This window comes from Homalodisca vitripennis, chromosome 8 (assembly GCF_021130785.1).
Source record: "Homalodisca vitripennis isolate AUS2020 chromosome 8, UT_GWSS_2.1, whole genome shotgun sequence".
Lineage (NCBI taxonomy): Eukaryota > Metazoa > Arthropoda > Insecta > Hemiptera > Cicadellidae > Homalodisca > Homalodisca vitripennis.
Window position 1 is genome coordinate 30969113 of NC_060214.1, and position 13545 is coordinate 30982657.

General features: G+C 34.1%; 1 protein-coding gene across 2 annotated transcripts in view; it reads right to left on the bottom strand.

Annotated features, from left to right (window-relative positions):
* LOC124367475 (SEC14-like protein 2) overlaps positions 1-13545 on the bottom strand; it is a 97710-nt gene that overhangs the window by 25415 nt on the left and 58750 nt on the right. For both annotated transcript variants that reach the window (XM_046824314.1, XM_046824315.1), the window contains exon 2: positions 898-970. In XM_046824314.1, coding sequence (XP_046680270.1) covers positions 898-970 — 73 coding nt within the window. The remainder of the gene's footprint in view (positions 1-897; positions 971-13545) is intronic.

Genomic DNA, 13545 nt, shown 5'->3' on the forward strand with positions numbered 1-13545 from the left:
ACGTTGTAAACGCCCATGCGACGATTTAGTTTGATTATTTACAAGTCATCTTTAAGCCTTTGGTGCCCAGTTTGTGTTAGGTAGGACTTCTTACCCCCTAACTTCGTCTGGTCAAATAAGGCTTTCTATACTTTACTTTATTATTACACAAACAAATTTCTGAATTACTTGTTAAATTGAGTACAAATATAAAATAACAGTTTAGTTGAACGATTATAAGAATGCTGAACCCATTTTTTCTCGTTTTACTGAGTGTTTCGAACTGTGTACCAGAGTGAAACCTGCATCTTGAATTTTATTTCCTTATCGAGTCAAAAACGGTAATTTACATGTATCTATCACCAGTGACGGTAAAAATACCGCAGTTACCGCTGGCCGAGTAACCAACTCCTATAATGCCGCGACCGTAATGCGCCGTCTGAATGGGGAGTAAAAACTAGTCATCAAACTAAGGCCTTACATCGATAACCGGTACACTTCTTCCAGAAGTTTCATACCACCAAGTAGGCGCTGACGTCAGCGAGGCTGGTTCCGATACAAGAATGCCTAGTAGGCTATATACTCAGTACCTTACCTAACCTACGGCCTAGTTGCTTAGTTATAGGCCACGCGTCCACCACCTGCCTCATTTGAACGTCCGTAAGTCGGTGATATGAACGTCTCCTCAAGTTAAGGATGTTTTAATTATTTCTATATCGTATGTGGTCGGCAATGCTGATCCTGTAGTTTAATTAAACACATCCTTCCTCATAGGAAAATGTAGTATCCTTCATGGTTGCCATAATAATTACTATTATTGTTTCTCGTTCCCACGAGGAAGATTAAGAACGTTACTAAAAGACTGAAAATACATCGTAAAGCCATTTTCTAAATATGAGTATAATACTAAAAATTTACCTCTGAGCCATCGAAGTAGAAATTGGTCATCATGGTACGGAAGGGTACATACGTCTGCCACGTTACGCCTTAGCTGAAACAAAACATTTTCATTAATAAATATCACTTTCTACGGAGATATTGTTTTAATGTATTTCAAAGGCAAAGGGGTTTTACAATGGCAAGAAATAAATCATGGTAATAATACTAGCAATAATACTATTGTATAGGTAGTTCGAATACTACGCAATAAAAATAGTGAACCAGAACTTGTCCAAGTAATGTGTTGGATTACTATGCTAAGACTTTTGTTACCATTTGAGAAGATAGGTAAGGTGGAATTGGTAAGGCCAGAGAGCTATCATACTATCAACGGACAGTGCCAGAATTGCTAGATTTACTTGCAAATTCTTGACCATAAATATTGAGAGACCTTTGACTGTGCCATGGCGCATCCAAACGGGTTGATCAAAGGGCGTCATTTCCAAATTAAGAACACTCAACAGAAAGATACATCCCAAATCAGAAATCAGCTGCTAAAAGCTGTACTGGTTACAGCGTGGTATCCAGTTTGTGAGGTTCAAAGTCCCGAGGATATCTCAACTTAACCATGATAAAAAAATCAAGATCTACAGAGTATGTCAAAGCATCTAAGAAACATTTTGAGAGAAGCCAAAGGCAAGAACAGTTGTTGACTCTAGATAGCAGCACATTACTAATGTTGCACTGGCACACCGTCTTTTTACAGTACAAAAGCAACTCCGGATGAACACGTAAAAACCAGACAGGATCCACCGGATCATTGATGAATATCCATTGTTTACCAAATTGGGGTTGAATCATCTTTATAATGGCATCACATTTGAGACGTCTATTATGCTATGGGCCTCATAAACATCCACAATCTATGTAATAGAATCTATTGTAAAGCAATATCATTTAATAGCAATAATGATTGTAAACAATTGTTATCGACAGCAATAAAAATATAATACGATTGCATAACAACTACAACAGAGAAAATATAAATTAAAATATAAAGCAGATAATTTGACGAAAAACTGAGAGAACAGTTAATGTATAATGTACAAATAGGTTAACACTGAAGAACAAAAATAGTAATCCACAGCGTAAGAAATAAAATTTATTTCACATTGCTTGGTGTGGTCTTCGGAATTTACAAAATAAGATGATCAACTATGTAAGTGCGTTAGTTGTGTGTGTGGGAATTCTCCTTGAAGGAAGATGTATACGTAAAAAACGTTTAATTGGCTAAGAGTTCAATTGGCGTTCAGTCCTCATCATGGCACTATTTGTTGGGTTATAAATTCTACAAAAAGGTATTACAACATGGAACTCTGGACTCTGAATCAAAGGAACTCTGCGTGAGTAGCAAATGTGTACCAAACCGTTCCGGATTCGGAAACGTTGCAACGAGTTCGCGTCAACTCTGCTGCGGTTCTGGTAACAGTTCCGTTGCAACGAGTTCACGTCAACTCTGCTGCGGTTCTGGTAACAGTTCCGTTGTAACGAGTTCGCGTCAACTCTGCTGCGGTTCTGGTAACAGTTCCGTTGCAACGAGTTCGCGTCAACTCTGCTGCGGTTCTGGTAAAGTTCCGTTGCAACGAGTTCACGTCAACTCTGCTGCGGTTCCGGTAAACAGTTCCGTTGTAACAAGTTAACGTCAAATCTACTGCGGTTATAGTAAACAATTCCGTTGTAACGAAACACCACAATTCATTCCATTACGTCTCGTTGTGTAACATATATTTCCATACTTCAAAATTTAATGTGCTTTGATAAAAATTAAAATTTAGTGTTAACAACGCCATAAAAAAATAATGCAAAATATTAACACTAATTTACCATAGATATTAAAATGATGGTGAAATTAAAACTATAAAGGCACTGTAACATGTTACACAAGTTCCGAAAAGAAATTAAATCCCCAACGACAAAGTTTTAAATTAATAAGTAATGAAACAAATAGATAAACTAATAAAGATTGTCAATGTCGGAATGTGTATTACTGTACATTGCTAATAATAGGAGATCTCTTTATAAGAGTATTCAATTCAATAAGTCTATAAGTAATGGTGTGCTGACTTGGAGACTGCAAGCCAATGATATTGCAGGCAAGTGCAGCAACTGCAGTTATACGGCCCATAGAGCGTCTTATGATACAAAACGGAGAAAGTGGAATAACTCGGCAACCAAGATGAAGCCCTGCGGCACACCTCGTTCGCATTAGGCTGCTTCATTGGAGCAAGTTATTCACATAATAACATTTCCCACTTCATTATACAACAAATCAATATTTGTTTTTATAAATTTTAAAAACTAAATATCTAATCATGTGTTAAGTTGCCTTTCACTATATATCATGTTTTGTCATCACAGAATACAACCAAGCTAGGCTACATTGCGCACAATTCAACTCATTTCTGTGCAGCATTCTTTAAAAAAAAAAACATTACCTTCACAAGGACAACCTGGATATATGTTTCTCCTTTAAAATACGGTTAGTAGTAAAAAAAACCTTAAATAGTGATATAACCTTTTGCAGATGAATCTACAAATTTTTATTTAAAACCCCTAATAAGTAAACACAGTCATTCATTGACTCTCCGAAATATTTTTGAAATACTGGAATGTCCCCTAGAGGGGTAATAAGTGTGACTATTGGGTTTTCCCAGTTACACTATATCCCACTATTGAAGGGAGTTTACGAATACAAGGATTCTGTATTAAATTGGCTTATACAATTCTAGCAGTTACCCTCGGCTGTGAAGGCCATTACTTAGGCTTTCCACGTTTATAAAGACTTCTGGTTCGATTGAATTATATTTCCGACATCAATCCAATGTTGAGCTTACCTTCTTCAGAAAATACATCGGAAAGTGTACATTTATGGCTTTTGAAATTTATTCTGGTCTTAGTACATTTTGTGCTATAGTAGATTTTGCTTGTTTCCCCGTTCAAGCTGAGAAGCCTACTTCTATCAAAAGACAACTAAGATGAGCTTATAACAGTATAAAATTTGTTGTGATAATTAAATAGTATATTTGCCTTTGATATCCGCTTGACCAAGCACGCTATAATTAATATTTGCTAAAACTGTTAAACTTTTAACTAAATGTATTAGCACATATTTTAAAAAAACCTTAAAATTTCTTATCTGGATATGTTATTACTCTGTGCTCAACAGGATTGTAGAAAAAGTTGAAATAGGAAGTTTTGTTTCTATCAAACTTTCCCTATGCTTTCAAGATTATAATGTAAACAAATTAAAAATAGTGATTAAATTAATTAAACACATGGTTGCCCTGTCATAAAACAATGTTTTCATAGAAAATTTTAATAAATGTAACAGGCTCTTTCAATTAATAACATGTAATTGCTGTAATGCAACTTTCTAGACCAAAATAGGATTTGGGTTAATTTAGGGACCAATACAGTAGGGTGCAGCTCAGATGGGTTTTCGAAATCCTATATGATAACCAGAGACCCTAAAAATGTCCGTGTAATATTGCATTACATTAGGTCCAACAGTTTTTACGTGATTGAGTAAAACACACACAGACAGATAGCATTAGATTTTTATATAATGGTAGGTTAGACCTATATATAGATAAATAGCGATGAAGTAAAGTTGATTACTTATCTACTGTATAAGCAGATATGCATCATATTATTCAGGTGTATTGAATATCAAAATGGAAAGAGGGCTATAATCAGTTTTGTAAACAATTCCTAATTTTTTAATACGGTACAGTTTGGGCCAAAAAAGATGGACGAGTTACCTTCTAACCCAGTGTCCCAACCACAGACGGCCTTCAACAACCGGTTCTGGCGCGAACTTTACCGCATCTGTGTTCTCTCGGTCAATAGACAATGTCATGAAAAAACCTCTACTTACTTCCATCTGAATTGTAATCGTTTTCTTGTTAGCGAAATGTGTAAAAATTAAGGTGAAGGTAGTCAATGTTGGGAGTAATGTTGTTTCATTTCTACATTGTTAGTTGCATTTTTAATTTAGGAAAGTGGCATTATTATTTAATATTTGAATTCAATCATTACAAATGATGGTGTATTTTAAGCCCATTCAAATTTGTTTGCAAAAACCCTTGAATCATTTGGTTGAAAAATGAAATAGTGCAACTTCCATTGTTCTTCTGATTAAAAAAAACCTTTGTTCTCATAAACCTGAATCAATAATCTATCTTCAAGGGCATCATTGCTGATAAACTATAGTGTTACTTTAACAATAATACCAACTAGATGCAATCATTTTTTACTTGGTTCATTAAAGAATACTGTGACAAATTTTTCAGTAAATTCGTCAATCTTAAATAAACACAATTTAGAGATCGACTGTAAAAATATGATACAGCGCTCGTCTTTGTGTACACTACTCAAAGTTATCCGTTATTAGATTTTACATAAAAGGTCTAAACATTGCAAACTTGCATATTTTTTATAATGTGTAACAAATCACTAGGATGTAAAACAATTCTTGGAACATCATCAATGTCCTGTTGACACCAGGTTTTCGTCATTAACATTCTAGGATGGCTTCAGTTTGCACTGTAGAAATATTCATACTGATGAACATTTCAATGGTCTTCTTCAGTTTAGTTTTTATAACAACAGACATTTTTCCATTACATAATTTCCTTTGTTGGTAATAACAGTTCGTTTCTGTATGTGTTACTCAATCACGTAAAAAGTTTCTGGACCTTATGTACTGAAATATTACATGGTCATTATTAGGATCCCTAGTTAACACATAGGCTTTCGAAAACCCATCCGGCCTCAGCCTGACTGGCCTTTAAGGTAGCGAAAATCCTATCTTGGTATATACAGTTTCAATACAGCGATCACATGTTATTAATTGAAAGAGCCTGTTAAATTTAAAACTGTTCTGTGAAAACATTGTTTAATGACATGACAACCATAAGTTTAGTTAATTTAATCACTACATTTAATTTGTTTACTTTATAGTCTTGAAAGCATATGGTAAGTTTGTTAGTAACACTTCTTATTTCAACTTTTTCTAGAATCCTGTTTAGCACATAGTAAGAAATTTTTCTTCAGGCTATTTAGTTTCTGACAGACATCATTATGTACCCAGTCCACTAGATATCCTGTGATAATAGATATGTATGTAATATGTTTGTACTTGATTTTGAAAATTGTATAACAACACATTAAACTATTGCTATCCTTTGACTGATCTTACTGAATTCCTTGGGATTAAATCATTATATAGGATTCAGGATTAAAATTTGCTATAGTCTGGTGGTGGTCGTATTTGTGCATCTCATGAAGAACACTGCCCTGCAATACAAACCCAAGTAGTGTTTAATCAACACATGCTGTACCTGTGATCTATGAATTATAGTAAATAATATTATCTTGCCGATTTGTTAACTGACTAGCAGATTTTGTCGAGCTTTTCTATTCACTTTCATTAGATCTTAATGTAGGAACGTTAGAATAGCCTTTATTGTACTAGATACTTCATAGGCTGAGAGCACATTTACGTAGTATAAGTATACAACCTGGTTTTTCTAGAAATTGATAGAAAATTTCCCCTTAAATAGTAATCACTAGTTGTGCTAGTTTCGGTAGAAGTCACAAAATTGGAAGTTATCAAAATGTTGAGCATTTTTAACAATAATATTTTCCTAAGATTATGTTTTTCTTAGCTTGACGCACTTATAAAACTGTCAAACACGTAAATAAATTTTAAATCAGATAAAATTAAAAATACAGGCTCAGAAAATGCACAGGACAAAAATAACAGGTTTCATTCTTCTACGGTGGAAATTGGCTTTCGGCTTCTAGACTACTATTATTGGTGCACCTCTAAATACTTAGTGTAAGACACTTGACACTTAGACACTTAGTGTAAGACTTTTTTCACTCCTCTAATACTTCAGTATTCTACCCATTTATTATAAATTCTACAATATGAGCGCCTATTTAGAGATAATTTGAAACATTAATGCGGTAATTACATTACGATAAAACACTTATTACAAGTACGAAATACATTTATTAATTCCTTTAGAAAAGAAACATTCCTGACTGATCAAAATAATTGAATAGAAGGAGAACTGCTAGAGTAGAGAAATAGAAAGGTGTTCAATAGTTATGTGGCTGCGACTGTACCAGATAAGGCCTGAACGCCTTATCTGATGGAATGTTTACTATTCACAACAATGTATTCCAATATGCATCCGTGCAGCAGTGATAACTGTGCTTGGTATCTGCAGAAGTACAGTGTTACAGTGGTAGGCCTACCTTGGAACTATCATACCCTGCAACTCACTTCAAGTGATTTTTTAAAATTTACAATAAAAGTGACTGAAGATTTATTATTGTTTTTCGAGTAAAGCATTTGCAACTAACTGTTTTCAAGAGAAATCTAGAATGTATTTTAAAGTCGTATTGATCCAAGTAGGAAATAAATAGGCCTACCCACACTGATGACATTCCATTTAGTAAAATTCTCATAATTTACCTATTCCAAATTTGGCTATACAAACAATATCTACACTGTATAAGCAGACCTGAGATGAATGAAATATTGTTGCCTTTTTCTACGAAAAGAAACGAAGAAGTGAAAAATTAACTTACGTAAAACTTGAGCATATTTAGCATTGAGGTCTCCAAAAATGCTCATTTTTTTAAATCTGAAATTTAAATCTTTTATTTGATTCTAAAAATGCACTAATTTTTAAAAGCAAATATACTAGTCTCGATGTTTGGACAGGTAATATAATATGAACAGGTAATATAGAATTTTTAATCTATTTCCAACTTTTTTATAGTAGTTTCTTGTGAGCTGCTATGTATTGCTTGTGATAAGTATTTAATTGCCCTTTAAATTAATCTTGTGATTCGGTTAGTAAACGCATTCTAGTTGCTTCTTCTAACTAAGCGTAACGCTTCTTCTCTTCTGTTTCATTTGCAAGCTTCCGCTCGCGCTGTATACATTTTCAAATAGAAAAATTTAAATCAATTAACAATAATATACGCAATGTTTACATCACATATTGTTCACAACACCAGGTGTATTTAAAACATATTATTAACAAAACCACTGTAGTGGTGCAAAGTTTGCTCTGAATATGTCACTCAAATTCAGATTATTTTTCACCGATACATTTTTAGATATCCTTAACTTCAGAGGTCAGTGGGGTGGAGCTCGGTCAATTGAATTGTTATGTTTTTTAATTACATGTCACGGAATTTAAATTTATATGTAAAATTTCAGCTTAATCCAGTAATAAAAAGTGATTTAATTTAATTAATGCCATGATGGAATACACACAGAGAGAGTTTACAAGATACTTAAATAGTAAGAATTGAAAAATGCAGTTAGGAAGTTCAAAAACACTATTCTAACACTAAATTTAATTATGTACAATAGCCAGCGTATAAGTAAGAATTGAAATATTGCGTCGATTCAATATATTAAATAATTAATTATTGTATATATTAAGTTCATTAGTAATACAACATTATTCTTCACGCTATTGATGGAATAAGCATATCATAGGCCATAAATTATTCGTCATATGGATAAAAGCTAATTTCACGAATACTCCAATTAACTCATGTAATTGTATATTTGTCCAAATATTTTGGAACAATATTTTGGAACAGCCATCTTCCTAAGACCATCATTGGGAGGTTTGTTACTTAGCTAAGCGAGTTAGTCAGACGCTCATCAATCTCATAAGATTATGCAAAGCCTAGCTTTTCTATAATTTAGATCGGATAGAGAAATGTTGGCTTGGACACTACCGAAGAAGATCCAACCCATTAAGTGCAACTGGATTACCATAATATAGGCTAAGATTACAATATGATTCTAAATATACCGATGAGGAGACTAGATGTAGCCTATTTCATCATTAGCTCCTTCGAAGTGCCCTATTGATTGGCAATATGAAATTTATTTTAATGTTCGTTTTTTCCAATTGCAACAAACATTTTCCAGATCCTCCACAGTCGACCTGGATTCGTGGAAAGTTGACAGCAACATGCTGGAATTTCTGATGGTCACGTCAATGTGGATGGATATGTGGACTCCAATAGGCTTTCCAACAGGACGCTGATGAGACAGGAGGTGAAGAGAGTCGCGCTGTCAGACAGAAAAAAGCTGACGAGGAGTCAGTGAATGAGGCAATGTCACGTGTGTCAACATTGGGCAGACTTTCACCGACACGTCTGCCGTGAGGTTGGGAGGCTTTCGATGGAGATGGCCGGGAGCCCAGCCGAGCCTGTGGGCTCCGTTCAGATTGAAAATGATCTTTTCAATAGAGAGTATTGAGGTTATGTAGAGCGGAGTCGATATTCACAAACTAAATATACCTAAATAATCAGATCGTTCTAAATTAAAATTTATAAAGAGTGTTGAGAAGAAAAGGATGACCAAGACCCAGTGGCGTAGCTACCTTGAGTAGCACCCGGTGCGGAAGTTGTTGGTGTTACCCAATCGAAAGTAATAATTATATGATAAAGGTCATGGATATAATGTATTTTTTCTTTTTATTATCTATCACTATAGAATAATACACGTTTAACAACTCACGCCAACCAAACACAATACACTTCACGAAACAAATGAGAAATGTTGCAAATCAAACGTCAAAGATCGCGAGTATGGGACGGGGAATCCCCCACGACAGCGTCAGGCTCTTTTGCGAGAATCCCCGAATTATACAAAGAGCTGAGCTAATGCTAGTGGAGGAATCCCCGTAAAAGAAATGTTTGTGCTAGCGATTTATATATATGTATTTTTTTTTTTTTGTACATTGTTCTTAAAGTTGAGAGACCGGGTGGGTTTCACGCCCAAAAAGGTGACACCCGGTGCGACCCGCCCCCGGCGCTCCCCCCTTTGCTACGCCACTGCCAAGACGCCGTCTGTATTCATCAAAGTCCACTCAGCTAAACTTAAATTGATTGCAAAGAACTGATATACCTCAATAATCTAAATTATTTACCAGGAATTGTTGTCGACAGATAAGAAATTTGGCGCAGTGTAGCGGTTGGTTACGACACGGCGGTTATCGCGAGATCCTGTTCGTTTCTGTCCTTGCAAGTAGCCCGTCTGCCTCGTTATTGGTGGTGGTTCAGAAGTCACCTATAAGCAATATTAAATAGAGATGGGCTAAATCAGTACGTACCCGTAACCGTTACTTCTGATACCGTTACTCGGCGATACTGAGTACAAATACTGGTTTAGATACTAATTTACCGAATACCACTCTCTGGTAAGTAGGAGACTTTAAATCAGTATTTCCGTACTTGTAACGCTTAAAGTACTGAGTAGTTTCCCCAATTATCACACAGTTTTTTAAATGCTTTGATGTAATTAATGCTATTCAAAAGTTCAACGCAATTATGGAAAAAAATGTATAAACATAATTTATTATTATTTAAAAGTTTACGCTTTTTGAGATGTACGATAGTTCATGAATTGCGCGATAAATTGAACCTCTACTGCTTTAAATAGAGTGAAATGGGCTGTTAAATTGGGTATTCTTTAAGGTTATTAAAATAAAATTCTATTTTATAAGCAACTTTCATTTTCCTTGGTGTATTTTTGATACATTTACACAATTTTCTATAACGGAAAAATTAAATAAGCTCTCATTTGAAGTAAAAACATAAAATATCTAATCGTATTTTACATAATTAAACACTTTTAACTCAATGTATTATATGAATCCTTTAGTTTTATTAAAAAAAATATATTTATTAATCAATAACTAATTCGAGAATATCACACTGACACCGGGGTTGAAAAGTGATTTACATTGTAAAGAAGCAATATTTTCCAGTTGGAGTGTTACAAGCGCGGCATTTATTTTGTATTTGTCAGCCTCAAATCAGTATTTCAGTATTCAGTATCAGTGAGGATAGGAGTACTTCAGGACTTTTAAAGTAATCAGTAAGAGAAAATATATGTATTTTGTAACCATATAGAGTAGTGAATACAAAGTACCTTATCAGTATGTTTGGTTCTCAGTAACCGTTACAGATACTGGAAAAAAGTAACCGTTACAAAGTACTGATTACCGAAATAAAGTCTCACATCTAATGTTACGTGTTAGAGACGACTTCTTAGTTCTAACTTCGTCTGGAAAATAAGATATTCTTTACTTTACTTTTACTTTACATTTCACACTTCAGATAAGAGGTATTTGTACTACGAATGTTTTAATCAACCACTCCAGCTCAGAATTAATTTTTAAAAACCAAAATTTTGACACTCCTTTCGATAAGTACAACCTATGACATTTTGTATACGTCTATCAGGCAACGATTTAACTTAATTATTGACCATTAAGTCCATCTATGCAATAATAACAATAATTATTTGCGTATTTTTGTAAAACAATATAGTTTACAATCTCCATTGGTTAGAAATGCGTGATAGATAATATTACATACAACCAAGATTATTTCAACCTCTTTTTTAATTGCAATTTTTATCACCCTCTTACATGATAACTTGAATGCATGGGGTTGCTTATGTCAAATTTGATTGATTATATTTTACAGCCACTGAACATGTTCTTATCCCTGATACATCTAATTTAACGCCACTTTTTAATACTGCAACTTAAATTTATACTTACCCTCAGATATAAATTAATATGAACTTAAGAGTGGAGTTAGGCTATAAAATAATAGTGTTTCAATTATTATTCTAAAGAGAAAATTTAAATGATAATTTATGATCTTTTTTGCAGAGGAAATTGTCTGTGATATGATAACTAGTATTGACGGGTTTTATATAATGCAAGGTAAAAGGAAACTCATTATTCTTGTTGCATTAGCAAGAGGAAACTGCATTCTGGTGGGAACTGCACGAAAGCTTTATAAAAACCTACACGTGCGGTGTTGAAGGTAATTGCAAGCATTAGTTTACACTGGTTGACGTTTCATGTACTGGAAATCCCTTTCCTGAAGTCATGCAAATGTGAACCAGTGAGTAGTGAGTTGGTTATGTTGTTGTTTTTGCCACTTCTCCGTGTCTCAACACTTTGACTTTGGCTTGATTATCTTCTCAATAAAATTAAGTTTTAGATCACCCCTTGAAAAAGACAGTAGAATATAGTTCCGAAACGTTGAGATCCAGTTTTGTTGCAATATATTCCGGTAGGGAGTATCTATAATAATATTGTTTAAATTCAACTTTGGTCTATAACAGTAAATAGTGTTGTGACACTATGTATTATCAATTGTAATAATATGCCTGGCCATCAGATCGAGCTGAGACCAATCGTTCCAGTGACACCACTGTGTTTTGTATTTGCAGTGTCACTGCTATTCTTCAGGAAAATTTACAAAAATAATGCTAAATGAGGACATTTTCAAAGTATTATTCCCCTAAAGTGGTAGATGAAAAACACAGTTCAGGGTGTTTCTTATAAGGTCCAAAAAGACTGCGAGAGAGGGAATGAACACTAATTAGTGAACTAAATAATATACCCACAAAATCAATTTTTTAGGGTATCTTACATATTTTCATAATTAGTAAGTGTCAAAAAACATTATTGTGGGATTCGATTCTCAAATTTTTTACTTTCAATATATGGATATAACATGTATTTTTATGAGGTTTTAGCTAGACACCAGAACTATATTTTATTATTTTAAAAACGCGATAAAAGCTATGAAATGTAGAGTATTGCGCATTACATAATTTGTACTTTTTGCATTTATGACGATTAAACATTTGCTTTTCTCGTTTACTTTGCAATGAACAAAGAGTTAGTTTGGTATGCAAAATCATCAATGTCCAAAATCCTGCTAACAAACATTCCTTGGCGTCTTTTTAATTTCACCTGACGAAGAGAGTGATAACACTTTTCGAAAACTTGAGTTTCAGGGTAGATGATCTATGCAAAACAATTTGAAGTAGAAAAATATTACCTTTCCAGTTCTTGAAACTTTTAGTCTGTACCTTTACAGAATCTAGTGCATAAATTAAATGTTCCGTAGATGCATATCTTGGCTAATGCATGACTAGATAGTGTGAATCCACTACACACGCATAGATAACCATCATTACACATCACATCACATGTTCATTAGACGAAGAGACTCAAGGAAGCTGAGTCGAGTCGTTAAAAACTAGGAAGAATAGAAAAGACTCTTTCACCAATCATCGCCTTGGAGTTATAACGCGTCTTTTCTGCGCTGTCAGGATAATCTTTCCTAAAACATTATTCCGCGGAAGTTGCGTCACTAGTATTGCGTCAACAATTCGAATCTTTTCCGTCAACAGTAATTTTCTGAGAGCACTGTGTCAAATCATCCTAAGTTAGCAAATCCAGAGATGACGAGTCGTTGTTGAAGCGTAATTTGAAATATCCGAGTGCTCTAACTAACTATAACTTTAGAATTTTCTTGCTCGATATGGTAATAGTAAAAACCATAATTTTACTTAGCCACGAAAATAGAAAACGTAGAAACACGCAATATTTTTCAAGAAACTTAACTTTACTGGTAATTATCACAGGCCTTGTTTTTCTATCCAGTCAATGTAAATATGGCTCCAATTATGTATCAGTGTGTAAGTTTATAAATAGTCACAGTTTTACACATATTATGCAAAGATTCTTCAGCAAAAATGCTTTC